General features: G+C 38.0%; 1 protein-coding gene across 1 annotated transcript; it reads right to left on the bottom strand.

Annotated features, from left to right (window-relative positions):
* Positions 1 to 10,371: 10,371 nt before the first annotated feature.
* CFAP161 (cilia and flagella associated protein 161) lies at positions 10,372 to 18,754 on the bottom strand. Its single transcript, XM_075159512.1, has 7 exons — positions 18,618 to 18,754; positions 18,372 to 18,461; positions 17,963 to 18,198; positions 16,628 to 16,712; positions 15,662 to 15,820; positions 14,468 to 14,541; positions 10,372 to 13,531 (listed from the first exon to the last, which is right to left on the bottom strand). The coding sequence occupies exons 1-7, from the start codon at positions 18,678 to 18,680 to the stop codon at positions 13,345 to 13,347; spliced, it is 894 nt and encodes a 297-aa protein (XP_075015613.1). The 5' UTR covers positions 18,681 to 18,754; the 3' UTR covers positions 10,372 to 13,344.
* Between the last annotated feature and the right edge of the window lie 625 nt (positions 18,755 to 19,379).

Genomic DNA, 19,379 nt, shown 5'->3' with positions numbered 1-19,379 from the left:
TGTGAAAATAAGATAATAGTAAAGGAGGTGCAAATGTTATTCATATCAGATCACTTGAGAGGGATTCATTGTTTTGGGGAAGTGAGTGGAGGAGAGAGGAGGTATTTTTGTGAGGGTTTGTAAGACTCTGCTAGTGCTTTGCTCTCTGAAATTACATCATTGGTCAACGTTTATTTATGTCTTTTTGTGAGGTAATTACTCACCCTAAATAGATAATATGTAGGCTTTTCATCTTCTGGGTACTTATAAATATTAGTTAATTAAATGTTATAGCCACAGTGGAGAAAGCACAAGAGAAATCATGAGTGAGTGCCATACTAAGAAGTAGAAAACAGGACTGAGTAAAGACATTTCCCCTGCTCCTTTTTCTATACTGGAGAGAAGAGGGCTATGTGATAAGTCACTATTCCGTAGGATGTACCACCCTGATTTCTGACACTGGCTGTGGATCCAGTCACTGTCAGAAAGAGGGGACTACAATAGGCAACCCTTGTTCTCCTGTCTGTGTCCCAGCCATAATATAAGTACCTCTAGCACAGCTCTGATGGGACAGTGTTATTCTGCCTTTGTTCATCATCCTCTCCAGATGGGTATTAGACTTAATCAAATACTAGCCCTAACAGCTTGTTTCAGGACCACAGCTGGAATCAGCATGTCTAGACTAGCACTGATTTATTCCTGGCTCTCAGACCTGTGTGCATGCTACTATTCCATATGCTTCCTGTTAGAGAGGTAATAATGCCATTTCACAGCACAACTTTAATTTTTCTTTTTTCGTACCCTTTTTATTGTAATTAGAATTTATTTTGCTTATGTGGGAAAGTGTCCTGCCCCTGCTCTGGACAAGACTACTGCCAGTTCTGCTGGAACAGAGCAAACTTCCAGACAAACAAAATAAAGTTCACAAAGGAAACAGTTAAATTTTCTGACTGCCTTCACTGTCACAGAAAATGCTAAACACATTTCTAAGTTATATAAAACTGCATTGGTTCATATTTTCCCCTCCTGGTTTCACAGCCCAGAACAGCAATAGGACCTTGTGACATCTCTAGGCTCTCAAGAGTTTAGTAATAAAAATAAAAATCCTCAGCAGAAAACAACACTCCACACCCTCCCACTGCTGGGCAAATGAGTTTCCCATTTTCCTCACTTATCCTCAGACTAAACAATGTTAAATTTACAAATCTGACATCTACTTATAGCAAGCACACTATCCTAGGAACCACAGAGGTTGGTGTATATCATTGTCCGTAATCCACAGGACCGCTTTCAACCTGGCATGTCAAGTAATTAGGAGAAAAACCTCCTGCCTTAATTAATATCTAAGCAATATATGCACTGAGGCATGCTATAGCCCTAAGCTGGGTGGTGTGCGGGGGTGTTCCTCTGCTGTAAATTAACCTCTGATTTTAGTTTTTCTCGTTTACTGTGAATAGTAATTGATAGTGTCAACAGCATGATGCGCTTCTATCAGTGGTCTGCAGAACATGGGGAAGTGGCCTGCTGAGTAGGTACTGCAGGGGAGGCAAATTAATGGATGTCCAACAGCGCTGATAATCCTGACAGCAGACACTGAAGGAACTAAGCTGGTGAGCTGAGCCTGCCGTGAGGGAAAAGTGGGCTAAAAAGCCATGTGGGGAGCAGTGGGGTAACTGGTGTGAGACTGTGGAAGCAGCAGAGGGTAGTTCAGATATGTAAGTGCAGGGCGTGAGGGAAAGGAAGGGATTAAAGGAGGAAAGGTCTCAAGTTAGGGTACTAGGCTGGATTCAAGGAAGTGGGTAAAGATTGAATAGAAGGTGCTGTGTACAGGCATCAGCTGAGCCTAAGCTGGATAAGACGTGGTGCTGGATTGGGCCCTGCAGAGAGCAGAGAAGAGGTTCGATGAGGAACTGATCCTTTCCCTTTTTCTCTGGAGCAGCAGGGAAATGACATTCAGGCCTTGTGCTTGAAAAAATCTTATCCACAGTTTGTATGCCACTTTTCATCCATTCATCTCCCGCTATCCTTGTTTACAAACTGAAGAACTGAGGAGCAGAGAAGTTGTTTAGAGAAAAAAAAACTTAATTTGAAGGATGTCACAATTCTGACACCCTTTAAAAATCTTTCACTTTATAGAAGTTTATCTATGCCCCTAAATCCCTTTTAATTCCCTTTTCCAGGTGATTCCTATTTCTTTTCAGATAATGAAAGCAAAATAAGCTAATCTTAAAATGAATAATACTTTATTGATGTATTTGATGGTATTGTTATTATTTCCATATTATTCTCCAATCCATCTTTAATATAGCCTGACATCTTGTTTGCTTTTTTGACCACTACTGTGCACTGAGTAGAAGTTTCCGTTAAGCTGTCCACAGTAACGCCTAGATCTTTTTCTTGAGTGATTTTGCAAACCAGCCATGTATATGAATAGTTCAAATTGTTCCTTTCAGTACACATTACCTCACACTTACCTACACTAAATTTCAGCTGCCATCTTGTCCTGTCCCTTCCTTTAGGGTTGGGTTTTTTTTAAAAGTCGTGGCTTTTCTAAAAAATCACATATAATTTCCCAATTATGCTGTCTCTGCTATTGCATGCTTGCTTTCCAGATGAGTAGTAAATATATTAAATTACCCCCAGTTTTGGTGTAGGTCTAGGGATCTCCCCTTGTTAATAACCTTCCCAGCTGAAAATAACCATTAACTTGTATTTTTTATTCGGTCTTCACTACTTTCTGAGTCATAATATTTTTCTTAGTCCTCAGCTATTCTTTACCTTTAAACACCTTATGCCATTTAAAATATACAGCTAGGTTATACCTCTAAAATTACACTTTTATCCATTATTCTAATGTCTTTATTAAATAATTTAATGGCAATTGGCTGTTAAAACTCTGTACGGACAAGTACAGCCAGAGTAGCTATAGACAAAGCTAGCATTTACCTACAGCAGCAGAATGGTGGGAGAGAGAAAAATCATAATCTCAATGCACAAGAGTCCCTTCCAGTCTCCCAAGAGCAGCATGGAGTAATTAACTAACAGCTGAATTCAGGAAAGCAGCTCCCAGGTGTTCTCAGCCTAACTACTGAGCCCAAGCACGTTCTTTTGTGCATCCAATCTCACTTCTCCATCTTCCCCTCTCTGCTTTCTTGACTCTGGGGGAACAGCTTGTGCTGGTCTCAGAGTGCTCAGGCAAAGAGAAATGAGAATAGGAGGGGGGTTGGAGGACGCAACTCTTTTCTCCAGCTAGCCCCAGGCCACCCACCTTCACTGTGGCCTTGGAAGGAGCCTTGAAAATGGATGCATGTGCCAAAAAGCATCAAGGAGGAACAGCATCCTTACTACTGAATAAAGCATTAAATGAGCCACTCTATGTCCAATTCTGGCATCCACTCTTTTTAGCACAGATGTTAACAAGGTGGGAAGAGAAAACAATTATAAGAAGTCTGAGGAGCATGTTTTGCAGTAAGAGACTGCAAAGAGTAAGAGACACTTTTATTTTCTTCCAGCAGATTGTTCCAACATGATTTCTTTGCTGTCTGTGTACATGCCTTCATGAGACAGAATTCAGAGGACTGGGATGTGAAGGCAGATGCATTTGAATCAGAAATTTGGGTAAATGAAAGTTCATCATTAAGGTAATTAGAACTTCCTGGAATGTTTATTCTGCTCTATGCAATTTACTACAGCAGCGGTGTGTTGTTTTGGGTATAGTGGCTAATCTCATTTCAACAGTTAATACTCTCATAACCAATTTTGGGAACTGTTTCTGTTTGCTTCTTTTTTCAAAAGCCTGTCCAGCCATTCATATTTTGCATTAATGTTCTTCTGGATTGGAAGAATGTAATGTAGTAATTGGCAAAATCAGGTAAAACAGATTCACCTCACTAATGGTTTGTTTTCTTTACCTATTAATTATGACTTATTAGGTGTTGCCCTGATTGTAGTCAACATGCAAACATTACATAGACTAATGAATTTTGAGATGTAAACCTAATACACTTTTTATTCCATAACCAGAGGCTTTATCATACCAGGATCTTTTTGCAGTAACAGGAACTGTATGAGGCAAACTATTTTTAACTGTAGCAAGGGTTTTTTTTTTTGGTCTCTAAAACACTCTCAAGTGAACTTTTTAAACTTCAATCAACAAGGGAGAAAAGTATCAAAACAAAACTTTATAGACTGTTATCAAAGAATATAACTATGGCTATATTTGGCTACTAAATTGGAAAGATGATCATTGTTTATTTCTGTGGGGAAAATAACCTATGTTCACCTGCAGAAGCTTAATATCATATTGGATTCTCCCCAGGGACAGATAGCTCTGCAAGTTTAAATATATTTTGAACAGCTTTAGTTTGTGTTCTTCTTTTTCTCTGTAATTTTGTTTTCACGGATGTGTTTTCCTTTCATTGCCTATCAGTTCAGTTTCAACTTCGTTGTCCCACCCTCAGGAAGCCTGTCTTAGCCAACGATGCTGTTGTGTTGCAGGCATAAGAACTCTAGGTAATGAATACTCTCTTCATGACAGTTACACAGGACAATTGTGCTCACTTAATTACACTGTTCATTTGGAAAAATTGTTGTCCTACCCCAGCATGGGGGTATAATGCCCTACCCCAGCATGGGGGTAATAAATTCTCTTCCATAGAATAGCTTCAAATACGTTTGAAAAATCATTATTGTGCATTTATACCAATTCTGACAACATCTTTCTTTACAATATGAACCTTGTGTTATTGCAGAAAACCTAAAATTGCTATAGATTACATAGGCTGACCAAAAAAACTTCACCATTTGCTGGCATATATGTAACACTTAACTTCTAAAACCAAACAGCGAATGATTGTGTCGTGTAACAGGCCAAATATGTGGTATAAATCAACGTTGCCTCAATTCTTTCTGTGATGAATGAATGTTCTGTTCTCAGAAATAATTGCTTAGATGAAAAGGTTGCACACATCAACCGTATAGTGTAAATGGTTACTCCCCAAATCCTTGTTAAGCTAATTTCATAGGAAGCAGGAATTTGTGTTGGTGTTTCTGAATGCTGTATAAAGCCTAGTGTTCAGTAGAAACCATTCACTACTCCCGAAGTGTGATACTGTTTAAAATCAGTTAGCACTTTAGAACAAAATTCCATAACCGCCTAACATGGCACAATCAGTTGATATATAGTTAGATATTAATTAGCATGGGACAGAGGAAAATGTTGAGTTACAAGTACTTCTGGAAGCATCAAAATTTTCAATAAGCAGTGAGAACACTAAGCTATGTTGTATGAAAGGTCGTACATTGTAATTATTGAGATAGCTACATGGATCCCTTTTAAACAAATTGTCATTTGTGTCTGAAAAAGAAATGTGGGGAAAAGAGAATAGATCTACAGAATTTTTGTCTGCATAAATTGATAACTTAATCATGAAAGTGCATAAAAGTGATAACTTTATTAATTCAGCCTGTGAAATTTGGTGCCATTTGAGACCAAATACATGCAGACAAATTTTATTGTAAATTTTAGAATGCCAAGATACTTAAGAACAATAATAACATTTTCTTTGTAATATTTCTGTGTTGTTCTTATGAGCATATAATAAACATCCACCATCCACTAAAATACCTTACTATCTTCCTTTAGGAAAGAGTTATGCCCATTTAACAGGGAGGGATGCTGATGCACAAATATGGTAAATGAGGGATGAAAAGGCACATGATACATGTATGACAAAGCGCAGAATTACCATTACCATTATCTGTATTAGCTAGGGAAATGGAAGGAGTTTTGTCTTTGTTTGAAACAGTGAACGGAGATACAAAGCTCAAACATAGGGGATTTTTGGCCTGGGTAGTCTCTTTGCTCTTTACCTCTATCTACTGTGATCACCGATCTACAATGTTGCCATAAAAACAAAAGACAGAGTTAGTTACTGCCCCTCACCTGAGCTGCATCAGTTTACCATGTATCTAAGAAATTAGTCCACCCCCATTTTTGTCATTATGATCTATTATGTCTTTTACTTCACAATAGGAATAAGCATGAATTTGTAATGGCATGCAGCTATGTGACCACCTAATCGCTGGGTGACTGCGTCTTCCTCTGATACTTGTCTCAGTGCTTACCATAGCTGACCACTTTCTTCAAGAGCTTGCTAGGCCAGAGTTAACTGCACTAAGTCTATAAGGCCTGCAGTTTCATACTCAGACCTTCTCCTTTATCCTGTCTGGCTTCCCCTCTCTAGGCAATAAGGCGGGAGGCACTCTTTAGTTACTTTTCAAGCTTCCCATTCTGTTAAAGAGTTTGAATGCTGATGGATTCAAGTATGCCTGCTTGGGACTCCCAAAAAACGTTTTATCAATACCACAGCATCCTGCTCCAATTATTGTTTGTTCGATTTAAGGTCTAAAAATGTTTTATCAATCATAAATATTTCTGTACAATATGGTGACTTCTGCCAGAATTCCTGGTTTGATCCAAAGCTGGTGTTTCAATAAGAAAGTTTTGAAGAGCAAATTTCAACTGCCTTTTTGGCAGCAAATTCAGAAAACACAGTAAAATAAATTAGGACCTTATCACAGAACTTATGCCACCAAGGTTAAAAGTTGCTTTTGTTGTAATTATGAATTATAGACTACACAGGAAAGTGATCTAGGTCCTCTACTCAACATGTTTTAGAAAGAATTATCATACTGACTGATATGAATGACATACTGATCATTCCTCTTTTGTTCAGGAGGAACAAAGAGCACGGCTTTTAAGTTGGCCCATCTCTAGGCAACTTTTCAGTTTCTCTGTGAGACTACAAGTAGAACCTGAGGTCAGCTGGATTTGAGGACACAACTGTGCAGCAAGCAGAAAGGGGAATGATGATAAATAAGAAAGAAAGGGGCATGGTGAAGCAGTAAGTGTAGCTAGAGTGTTATTCTGGATTACGACGTGATGCCTTGGAGCCATTTATAATCAGACCAGAATATGTCCCCGACCACTTAAGATTACACTGGAAGAATTAATTAGTTCAGGGAGTTTCAAAAGAAACCAATTAATATTTTTAGATGAGGAAAGATTGTTCTCCTGCATACACTGAACTACATGTTATTTCTGTGTCAGCATTAAAGTACTTAGTGTCTGTATGTGTATATAGTGCCAATTCATTTTTATTTTTATTTCTATATATATGCATATACATACATATATATGTATGGCAAAATATGCCTCTTTTCATGGTCAGTTAAATTCACTGGTTATTTGCGAGACTATAATACATCTTGGGTGTTCTGGCTAAACTAATGCTGCCAAAATTGTCAGCAAAAAGACCGGAAAAGCTGATGAACCTTAAACTTTTCCCCAAACAACTGCTCAGTTGTTTCTTCAGGATATAGAAAAGACAGAAAGCCCAAGCAAGAGGAGTGGTAGGAAACCAGGGAGGAAGGATAGAAATTGCTGGCTGATGTGGATTTCACAGACTGCTGTGTTTAATCTTTTAGAGACCCGATAACAATAATCCACGGTAATTAGCATTTTAGGAGTTTTAAGAGGTTTTGCCCATAAAGAAAAGATAACTCACACTTTAATTCAGTGTTTTGCTTATTCACTAGTTTCTTGCTTTCATTTTGCTTAGGGATTTAATGTTTTTGTAAATTCTACAGGTACAGAAACAGCTAAGTGCCATTTTTGAAAGTGATTTTCTTAGTCACACTAAGATCTCCAAAGGTATGTACAACCTAATTCCTAACAGTTTTAATGTGAATAAGCTGCAGAAACAGCTCTTCAATTTCTCAGGACCGGTGTCACTTTTGCAAATGGCACTTACGCTAACAGTTGGTTAGGTATTTTTAACTAGTATGCCATATAATTAAATAACTAAATATATATATAAAAATAAATACTGCCATGTATAATTCTTATTCCCCTCTGTGGGCTTGTCAGACCCACAGGGACAACTCTGTGGTTTGTGGGCTCTTCTCCTAGCAACTCCTATTAACGTCAGAATTACTTGGGCAGCTGCATCTTCATACCCCACACCAAGAGTTTACTATTTGGCACTGTTTTATGTGTAGATTTCATATGCCTGTATCTCTGGTTATTTGCACCAGGCCTGCTTCAATTTGTTGTCATCTCACTTTTAATAACAGTTTTATGCTATTACTTACTGAACTTCTCTGCTGTATTTGTTCATATTTTGAAAAAAAGATGAAGATATGGTCCCTGCCCCAAGGAGCCTATAATTAAAACAAGACCAGCATTATAGAAACATATATACTAAGTGGCTTGTAACTGGATGGTCTGTTTAGTTTTGTTTTGACGTACTGTACAAAGCAGCATTTAACAGATGTTGGGAAATTAGCTCTCTGAGCTTCTCATATAAACATACAGCAGAGATGCATGTGTATGAATTAATTTCATCATCGAATGTGGGTATTAATGTCATCAGGCATTTTTTAATGTTTATGCCTATTCTACTGCACTTTGAGTCCTCCTTGCCAAAAAATATAAACTTCTTGAGAGAAAGGTAAGTGACTCTGTTGTGGCAATGCTTTCTAGTGCAGTACTGATGATTCTGTTCTCTTGCATAAAAGACGTTGCCTTGTACAAGTCCAACAGTGAAAAAAAATGAAAAGTATCAATTGTTTCATTACATACTCTCCATACACAGTGTTGACAAAAAACCCAAAACCAAACAAACCAAAACAGGTGGGTCTCCCTTGGTCTTTATGGCAAGTTGTCCGTCTCATTGTAATTAATGCTAACCTATCCTGCAAATCATGGAGTTGACATTATTATGGATGCTCATATCCCTGCTGAAATAGCACACATCCAGCAAAGTGACAGGTCTTTCCACTCCTTCTCTTACCCAGGGGAATGCAGTACTGAGGATTAGATTCCCTTTTATGGCTTCCAGGATGAAGTCAAACCAGGATGAAGAGGGGAGCTAGCAAACTGTGGCTTGCCCCTCTCTATACTGTATACAGGCAGGGAAATAAGGCAGGTCAGGCAGAGAATGGAGGCAAGACCTGGGACAAAGCCTAAACCAGAACAGAATTAGAAGAGAGGTGTAGCTGACAAAATGACATAGAGATTTCCTAATTTCCACTTGTATTTAATGTATTTTGCATTTCACATTTGTATTTTTATTTTGTGGCCCCCTTAGTTTAGTTTTCATGCATTAAAAAGTCTTAAGTGTTTATAAAGCAACAACTATGTTTTTAAAGGAACATTCCCCCTCTCCCCTCCCAAATCACAACAGACATGCAACATTAATTTAGGGTGAGTGGGCACAGATGTTATCAAAATCACCCTCTTACCTGCCAACTCCACCAAATTTTCCAGTGCTTGGATATTTTCTTCCACTGCAGTGGAATTTCTTATTGTAATGTTCTTTGTGCTTTTTTTTTTTTGCCTTTTTTTTTTCTCCTCAGATGTTTTATCCAGTTACTAAACCTGTATAGGCCCTCCTCCTCTGATCAGCTGTCTGAGCTAAAACAATACTTCATGACAATCACTGAAAAGAAAAGTAGCCTCTGAAGATACTGATGTGATTAGGGTGAGAGGCCAGGGACTTGTTCTGAGTGCTAGAAGAGCACTTTATAACCACGGCAAATCAGTAAGTTTGGGCTAGATGACGTGGCAGAGGAGAAGTGATGTGATGTGAAATACGAGTTGGGGAAGCATGCAAAAGAGAGGGAAAGTGAAAAGGGAGGTTTAAAACTGGATTTTCATTTTCCAGTGTTACCAATGTGTGAGTTTACTAGGAGGATGACGCTTTTCTTTGCTGACTCTTTGAATTCTCTGTACCTCTTCTTTACTTCAATATTGTGCTGCTAACACACATCTGCACAGCAGAACGTGTGCAAATGTGAGCTCTCTCTGTGCCTATGAAAAGCTATATTAGCACAACACTAAATCTGAACTAATGCATCCTGTCCCTCAGCAAGGACTAATAGCTCAGGAGCAGCTTCATGCTAACAGCTTTTGAGCTGCCTGGAATGGAGGCAAAGTGAGTTTTATCTTCCCACAACGTACTTTGTAGAGCTATCCATATTGGGTCTAATTTGGAAGAAGCATTAAAAGCTTTCTCAATACATGATTTTGCTTTTCATTGGTATATGTCAAAGTGCTTTGCAAACGAGGCAAGCATCACTGTCCATATTTCATGATATGCAATACTAGGACAAGCAAAATACAGTGCCTGCCCTTAGCTACACAATGGTCAGGTCTGGAGCATGGTTCAGATCTCCATTACCCTATCCACTAGACCATATTGTGTCTCTGACTGGCAGTTGCAGGATTGTTCAGATTCTGCGCTAATATTCAATCCCATAATTCTTTATATTAATCCTGTGTTTATCAATAAATGTCCACAATGGCCAAATTAGAAACACTGCAGCCTAAATTTTTCTAGTTTAATACCTACAAAATCAAAGCAGAATTATGTCAATCTATTGTGAAAACGTGCAGAATGTTATTCTCTATAAACTGGAGTAAGTAATAACAGTGCCCCTAGAAAAACATGCACGGGAGGTCACACGTCAGGTTTCATATCTTTACATAGAAAGTGAAAGAAAAAGCTCCTAAAGATAATTTCCTCTAAGTATGTTTTGGTTACAAATTAATTAATATTCCAATTAGCTTTAAGAAGTTGATTGTATGCAATACACAATGTTCTACGTTCTTCTATCTACCTTTGTTGCTTAACTTTATTTTCCAAAAACATGATAAAACATTAATGACATCTCCTAGCCCAGAATTCAAGCCTGATTTAACTGGGTTAGCTTTTGTGGCATTGTATCAGGGACTCATTTGGATTTAAACATTTCAGGTTGTTTTACATATATAGCAATAACTGTGCTGTTTAGAAATATGTGGTGCCATCATGTGGACAGTATTAGGAAGTGTAAAAAACAGCTTTTAAAAGAAAAAGTAGGTAACAGATAAATATCTGTATTCAGTATCACAAATCAGCTGAATTATAAATATGTATTATATGATATAAGAAGCTATGCACAAATCTGTGGTTTTAAAACTGTATTAGGCAAGAAGAAAAACTGATAATGGAATCAGGAATTGTTGATTCAATCCTGTTTATTTTCCAACAGCTCGGGAAGTCCTTTCCCATGAGCACAGACTGATCAAAATACACACAAGAGTCTCCAAGCCACTTTTAATCAGCACCTAATTCCAACATTACCTACTTCTGTACTCATTTCTGTGTCTGTTTATCTCTTTGGTTTTCCTCTAAGACCTTACAAAACTTGTTTTTGTACAGCCTGCGTTGCTTCTCTCCCACACAAATGCACACACATTCACACAAACACTCCTATCCATAACATTAGTTGGCCAAGGCACTCTGCCCACACAGTTCTCATTCCTGCATGAGTTCACACGAACCTTTGTTTCACCAATGGTTTTGGCTTAAGGCCTCTTCTTGTTTCTTACATTTAACCAAGAGGAAAGAAACTTTCTCAGATTCAAAATAGCTGTCCCTAATACCAATAAATGTCCACAATGGTCAAACCAGAAATACTGCAGTGCACTCACACAGTCTAAGTTCTTCTAGTTTAATACCTATAAAATCAAAGCAGAATTATGTCAACCTATCGTGAAATTGTGCAGAATTTTCATCTCTGTAAGTTGGAGTAATAACAGTGCCTCTATAAAAACATGCATCATTTGCCACATGTCAGGTTTCATATCTTTACATAGAAAGTGAAAGAAAAAGTGAAAGAAAAAGTTCCTAAAGATAATTTCCTCTATGATACCCCATCTATAACAGACCTGTGAAGGTTTGCACACGAGGAGTGTGATTCAAAAACTGTCCTCTGTGATGCACTCCCCCAGAACAAACCTGCAAGTCACGGAACCGTAATCTGTCTCCTGCTCTGAGACCCTGTATACCAAGTGCTAGTTAGCCTATTCTGCAGTCTGCTGATTTAATTTATATTGAATAAAGGCAAGAACTTTTAAAGCCTTGTCAGTGGGTTTGATATAGATAGTTTATCTGGGATAGAGCTTGAAGACATAAGATGTTTGGATCAGTTCCTTCTTCTGTGAAAGTTTAGTGGGTTTGTTTTGGTAAAACTTAAAAAGTTTTATTTGACCTTTCTGTATATTGAAGATCTTTGGAATCCTCTTTGAGAATGGAGATTTATGTAGTATTTTACTCAGAAATTCACTTACTTTGTGCAGAAAGAGCCCACTCTTGTGGTACAGTAAGAAATGGAATATGCATACCTGTAGCTTTACTAAACGGATAGAACGGAATGTCATACATTAAGAAGATTCTCTGTAGTGCTGTTTCAGCTTCCCTATAAAGACAGGTAACTCTATGAAGTAATGACATCTGTTTTCCATGTCTTTGCATTTCATGCTTGGTTGATTTTGTTGTATAAGAAAATGTGAGTTCCAGCTGAAATGTCTACCATTCTTGGACCATTTTTTTCATGCGGGTTGTCTGGTGTCTAATTAGGTATGAAGATAGACTACAATCTTTTTCTTGTTGGATAAACTTACAGTGTCTTTTATTCTTTTTCTACTTTGGCATTTATTTTCATGAAATTTGTGGGGCTTAATTTTCTTTGACAATTTTACCTTGCTGTCAAACTTGGTAGAGATGATTATGGATTGAAAAATTCTGAGAGTAGGAGGCAAATGGAAAATAGTGGCGCATGGATAAGGCTGTCGGAGGTCTCTAGTCTGTATCACTGTGATCAAGTTCTTGATTACTTGGCATTTAAATGTTTAGAATACATGGACAAAGGTAAAAAAATCAATTTATACCTTTTAAAATTAATTCGCATAAATCTGAAGCCAATGTCTAGGTAAAGAGACCTCTCATGATTTTTTTAATAATTGGCAACATTGTGCTAGACAGAGCATGGAACAAGCTCAACAACCAACTTTCTTTCAGATGAACTTTAAATGTCAAAGTATCCCATGATAGCTTGCATGAGTTTGGTTTTCAGTGTTTTGGAAACTGTACGCTCATTCTTTTTAAAAGTGTGACACTTTTGGTTTTGGAAGAATTGGTTAAATATACTCTGAAGGCCAGTAAGGTAGTGAAAATATATTAGATTTCCTGGATTCTGACATCTTTTGCCATCAGTGAACAATGAAAATGGGAAAATGAACCCTTCCTGATTCATGAATTTTTCATGTGCATCACTGATATGCATGGTTCATCAAATTTTATTAGTTTTTGCCCACTGTATAACCTTGATGAGTTAATGAGATTATGCAATATTACTAATGGTAGAATTTCATTTCCGTTTTTAAAACAAACATCTCTAAAACTAAAATCTGAACAGAAAAAACAAGAATCAGAATCTCATCAACCTCTGTGGGCTATAGTCTGGGATTTTTATATTCTATGTCTTTTCACGAAACTCATTCTTTCTGATCCCACCTGGGTGAGGGTTGGGCCTATCAATCATTGTACCGTCCTCATCGCTGGGATTTCCTGTAACAATTACCCAGTAATTCTTTTCTTCTTCAGCTTTATGGGAGTCTAGATAAGTGTGACAAATTACTTCATATTCTTTTCCAAAATAAGACCTGCAAAGTCAAAGAAAAGGGGATGGGCAGGGGGGATTAATATATACACAAATTCAGCAAATCTGCATTATCTGTAAATTGTTCAAGGTTTTCTCATGTTTTTCTTGGCTTATTCAGAAATATCACCATGTGCTTTCAAATATCAGACCCTTACAAGAAACACAATAGCCCACTTTGTTTCCTATGAATAATTTAGTAATTTGAAATCAAAGGGAAATGCCACCTTTCTAGCTTCAGAGCTAAAGCAGCCCCATCAGTATAAGACACTGATGCACCGATTCAGTATGTACAAGCTGGTTAGGTTCTCATCACCATTTCTCTCTGACTGAGGAAGACTCTGGCTACTTAATAACTGTTTCAGCCTCAAACTTTCAGACCTTGTTTCATCCTCAAAAACCTGATACAGAGTCTCAGTCAGATCTTGCTCAGAATTTAATGGGAAACAATTGGTATACTCCCTAACAATGCTTAATCAATATTAATTTAATGCATGCATAGTAACTTGAATTGTTGGATTAACTTCAATTTGTTGAGAGATTGATTCATATGGACATAAGCAATATACAGTTTTATGCAGTGTGTTTTTATTTAGTTCTCTTACTCCTTACGTTTCTTAGTATACTATTTTTTTCTTCAAAAAAAACCCAAACAACTGTAATTGCTCAAGATATTCAAAGGGAGAACGACCAAGAAACTAGAGAAGGCTAGAAGCATGATATGATATGAGTTACAGAGAAAAAAAAACAAATAAGACTGAACCGATTGCAGCAACACAATGGCACACATTACAGCCCAGAAATAAAACAAGGGAAAGGAGAATGTGCATTCTGTGTTCTTTTCCATTTCATCAGTGCGTTCCTAAAGCAACTATCTTGCTTCTTACAGTAATTCTTGATGTTGGCACACCATTGTGCACATCCCTGCCAGTATTCTTACCTTGTCCAAAAGTTCCTTGGAACAGCTAAGCTCCGATTAGTATGGCAATGAGTAATAATCATTTTAGAGTTTGCCTGGAAAAAAACACGGGAAGACACTTGACAAACATTTTTACATTAATTTTAAGTATTCTTATTCAAATTAAATGCTTTGATTTACTGCTTAGTGTAAGCCTGCATTGCTCTGTATCACTCTGAGACTGCTGTACATTGATAGTGAGATATTTCACAACCTATCAGTTCTCAACACAATTGTCTTAACAGCTCAGACCAGCCAAATGCTTAGCCCTCAGGTCAGACACACTCTCCTGTCCAATACATTCCATTTCACTCCCTTGTGCTGGGTACTTCGGGGGGGGGGGGGGGGGGGGGGGGGGGGGGCGGGAAAAGTCAAGCAACTAGTAGAGAGTCATTCCAGTGGCCTGTACCATCAGGGTAATTCCACTTACAGATGGTTTGAAGGCACAGCCTAGAAATGGACCTTTATATTTTACAAATTTGCAACTTTTTAAATATGGCAGAATTAATTTTTAGTCACCCCCATTTACCAATACTGTGAAGAAAGAATGTTGTCTTTGACAATTACATAATTTTGACTGTGTTTATTAGTGAGCTGATTCATGTAAATGAGTCACAGTTCAAGGCTGTAGAGGAACAGTTACATTTATGATATTTTGCTATACACCCAGCACTTCAGGAAACCTAGCAGTTATGTGGAACACGAAAATACTGCATCTGTTTTATGTATTTACAAAAGGTTAAAAACCACATTTGGAAAAGCATCCACTTATTCAGATGCCTTAGGGTTTTTTTTAATGCTTTTTAAATTTAAGGTACAGGAGTTCTTAATTAATCACAGCTCCTAATATTGGAAATGGAATTTAGTGCTCGGAAGTCCTGAAAAGCAGATTCCAAGTACTGCATCCTCACAACATGATAGTGTCAACCTTTAAAAAATTCTGATGAGAAAAACTGAGCAAGTCAACCTCAAAATGAACACCAGAACCTAGTTAGTTGTATATGCAGATTCCCTGGTTAGAGAGAGTGTTTCTTCCCTGTCCCCCTTCCTAAAATTACAGGTCAGAACTTACATAAGGAAAATATATGAATAAAGTGGACATAACTTTTTTCTAAGTACTCCATCTACTGTTTCAATTAAATCTTCATAACATTTTCTACAGTTTTAATTTCTTACAGGAACTGGAAATCCTTCATATTCAAGACGCAGCTGTGGATCCAAGAAGGTAGCTTGCCAGCAAGTCAAATAGGAAAGCTCATCTGTCAAAAATACTTGCTGAAGGTAAGATTTTTTAGCAAATCTTATAAATGATTTATGGTCACTTGCTAGATATAACTGTAAATAAAAATATATATTAAGGACAGTATAAATATAAAAGAAACAAGATATGTAATTTTAAAAAAATATTTTTCAACAGAAAAAATTTTCTCTCAGCTCCTGAAAAATCAGTCTGCCAAGCTAAAGCTACACATACAAAACCCATAACATAGATTCTATATTGTTGATAAACTCATTAAGTAGCTGTTCTATATGCAGACCGGTGAATACTCATTTAAAATTGAATTTACATTCGAAAGATTCTCTCTCACCAAAGTAGTTGTCAAGAGGAAAAATTTTTCCAAAGTTGTGGTGATTTATTTTGAGTGCATATGTAACATGTAATGTCTTATTTGCTTCTAACTTGCAGAGGGAAACAACACTAACATTTAATACAAATCTGCTCCCTCAGAATAATAAATAGTGTGTTACTTCATATACTCACTGTAGATTTATCTTCACAAGGAATGAAATCTTCTCATTTTGGATTTATTTAAAGAAGAAGTAAAAAAAAATCTCCCTCTAATGATGAATTCTTTCATGATTCACAAGCTAATTTTAATTTCCTTTTTTCTTTTCTTTTTTAAAATCTCTTTTATCCAGTCATTCTGGCTGACAGCCCCCTTGGCCTACACACCTGATCTCAGGCAAGTTACATAAACTTTCTAAATAGGTATTGCTTATCTTGATTTATGTATGATTCTGAATCTGTTCTGTAAAGTTAAGATGTTGAACTACTGTACAGCTTTTAATATATACATAGAGTAATTAAATGCACACAATCAGTATACGCTACCATTGCCATTTGCAACTCTATTGCCTTACCATTTGGTTAGAAAAACCTCCTGTTGTCCCAAGACCAAAGTTTTGCCCAAATCTAATCGGTTCATCCACTGCACTTCCATCAACACTGTTAAAATTTTAAAAAGGAAGAGAGAGACATTCAAATAAACAGCTTCACTATTATTTTTTGCTTTGGTTTTAACTGAAAAGACATTTCATACTTGACTTACTGGTTAAAATATTTAACAGAATAGAAACAGGCTGTATCGATTACTTCTTATGATGTATTCATTAACATGCAAGGTGGAAAGATAACATCCAATGAAAAACCAATGGGAATTCAGCACTGAGGCCCCCTTTAAAATATACTTAATACAAGCATCTGAAAAAGCACAGACTAAAAGCGGAACAGTGTGTGTTTGTGTTTGTCTGTAACTTAACATAATATATGTAACTGCTAATAATATATGTAACTGCTAGTCAATAATTACATCAATATACATGCTGGTATATCCCTATTTCCAGAATGATTTCTGTATTTTACATGGAAGAATCACTAAATCAAGTGCTAGGCTTTCTAAGTATATTCAGTGTGAAAAACTTATATAGCTGATGAACTTAGTAGTCAGTGAGGGGCTTCATAGCATTCAGTGCCAACAACTCTAAGATCAGACAGCAGCTAAGCAAAAATATTTTAGTTGCAGTTCTAGAAGGCCTAAATTATGCTCTTGGCATCAGAATGCTTTCTTAGGTCTAACCTGAAGTGTTTTGCTCTATCAGGATTATATGGGTTAATTTGTACTCTTATGCACTATTATTACGGTTAAATACATGCACTCAGGCAGAGCCTTCCACTATTGAGTGGGACCCTGCTCTTCTGTTTCTTCTCCCACAAACAGCTGGAATTAAATGTCTTTGAGAGAGAGGATATGCTGTTTGGTTAGGGGTTTTTTTAGGACAACAGAAACACTGTCCACTTCATGTACAGCAAAAGCATTGACCCAAATTTCTGCTTCAGAGACCTTATTTGCAGGAGAATGAATAATAAAACTAAGTGCTTTTTGGACATGTTTTGTATGCTACAGCTGAAATATGACCACATTAAAAACAGCTGCAGAGTTTACCAAATGATACAGTGAACTCGATTCTGTTTTCACACTAGTTCTAAGCTGATTTAAACTTCCTTGGAATTATTCACAGTAATATGCGGAGCAGAATCAAGCTTAATGCATGACCGAAGTTAGAGACTCTTTCTTAAATAAATTAACCTTACACAAATTCATTTGCATATTAGCAAACTTAATTGCATATTTCTCAAAACAAGATACTGAAAGCTAACATAATAATTGAAAACAACTCAGAATATAAGTACCAAACCTTAAAATACAAAAAGTATTTCGACCCACAGGGTCCACGCTCTCGACTGCGCTAACTCCACAAGGGGCTTGCAGTGATTCGGCCAAATACATGGATATTTCATCCAGATTAATTGCCAAAGTCAGACTGCTGCACACTCCAGGGTAATTCTCCACTGAGGATCTGTTGTCTGGGTTCAAAAGCATCACAGTGTCTCCAAAACGAACAAATCCATCCTTAGATACCGACAGCTGTATCTAAATTAAAATATACATACTTTTTACAGAATTATCTGAACCTAATATCAGAATTATTTTAGCATACAAAAATGTTAATCCATATCATTCTTAAGGCATAAAGAACACTAATAGCAGCTATGCCATTCTATGTGGAGTCATAGAGGATTGACATAATCTGCTTAAAAAATTACCTTCTTTAAAAGATTATCTTGAAGTTTGTTTATTTTCTGTATTAAAAGTTCACCTCGTTCTCTTTTATGCATAAAATCCCTCATGCGGTCCTGCTTGCAAAGGAGAGAGGGGGCAGACGTTATCCAGCACTCACAACCTCAGTTTAAACGGAATTCAAAGAATTAGGGGGAAACACCGCGAGGTGAAGAGACAGGCGAGGCTCCCCGGGAGCCAGAGAGGAGGGAAGGGCCCGGCTCCACCACTACCTCCTCCAAACACGCGTCCTCCTTCCAGTTGCCGATGAGCACCCCGCGTCTGTAGGCGGCCATGGCTGGCGCCTAGGCCGCACGGCGTTCATGTCGCCATGGCGATCATTCTAGCTAGCGATTGGGCGCTGGAGAGGCAGAGCCCACCAATGAGCGGGAGCGAGCGTGAGGGAGGGGGCGGGCTCTTTCTGCCCAGCGGCGGCGCGGCCCAAAAACGGAGGGAGGGAGCGCGGCGGGGCGTGGGGGGGAGGAGGTGTCTTCGGGGGATCCCGAGCCGGGGGGGAAAATGCAATAAATGTTAAAACCGGTTCAGATAAGCCGACTGCCCCTCCTTGGGCGTGCTCAGCGCGGGTGGGGTTAGTGCAAATGGTACACTGCCAGACAGGGGTAAGCCTCTCGAATTTGTGCCCTCTTAGGAGTACCCGCCAGACCATGATCTAGCAGGGAAAGGCCTCGGCAAGTAAAAAAAAAAAAAAAAAAATTTGGATTCCCTTGTGTTTTTGCCCAGTCTGACAGGAGCTCTGAAAGCAGGAGGCCTGCATTCCCCTGGAGTGGTTTGGCTGAGCCCCTTGTCTTCCTGCAGGGATGTGCTGAGAGGGCAGCGATGCTGCTGGGCCCGAAGCGGCTTTTCATCTCCTCACGCCTGCCTGAGGGGTTTCTGATCGCCTGCCTTAATGCTTACACCTTTTCAGGCGTCATTGTACATGAAAGTACTTCTGTTCCTGGTTCAGTCGTGTGATGGTATAGTTGCACAAATGGAAG

The sequence above is a fragment of the Calonectris borealis genome, chromosome 11 (genome assembly GCF_964195595.1).
Source record: "Calonectris borealis chromosome 11, bCalBor7.hap1.2, whole genome shotgun sequence".
Lineage (NCBI taxonomy): Eukaryota > Metazoa > Chordata > Aves > Procellariiformes > Procellariidae > Calonectris > Calonectris borealis.
The sequence above is the reverse complement of the archived record's forward strand: the minus strand, read 5'-3'. Positions and strand labels throughout refer to the sequence as shown.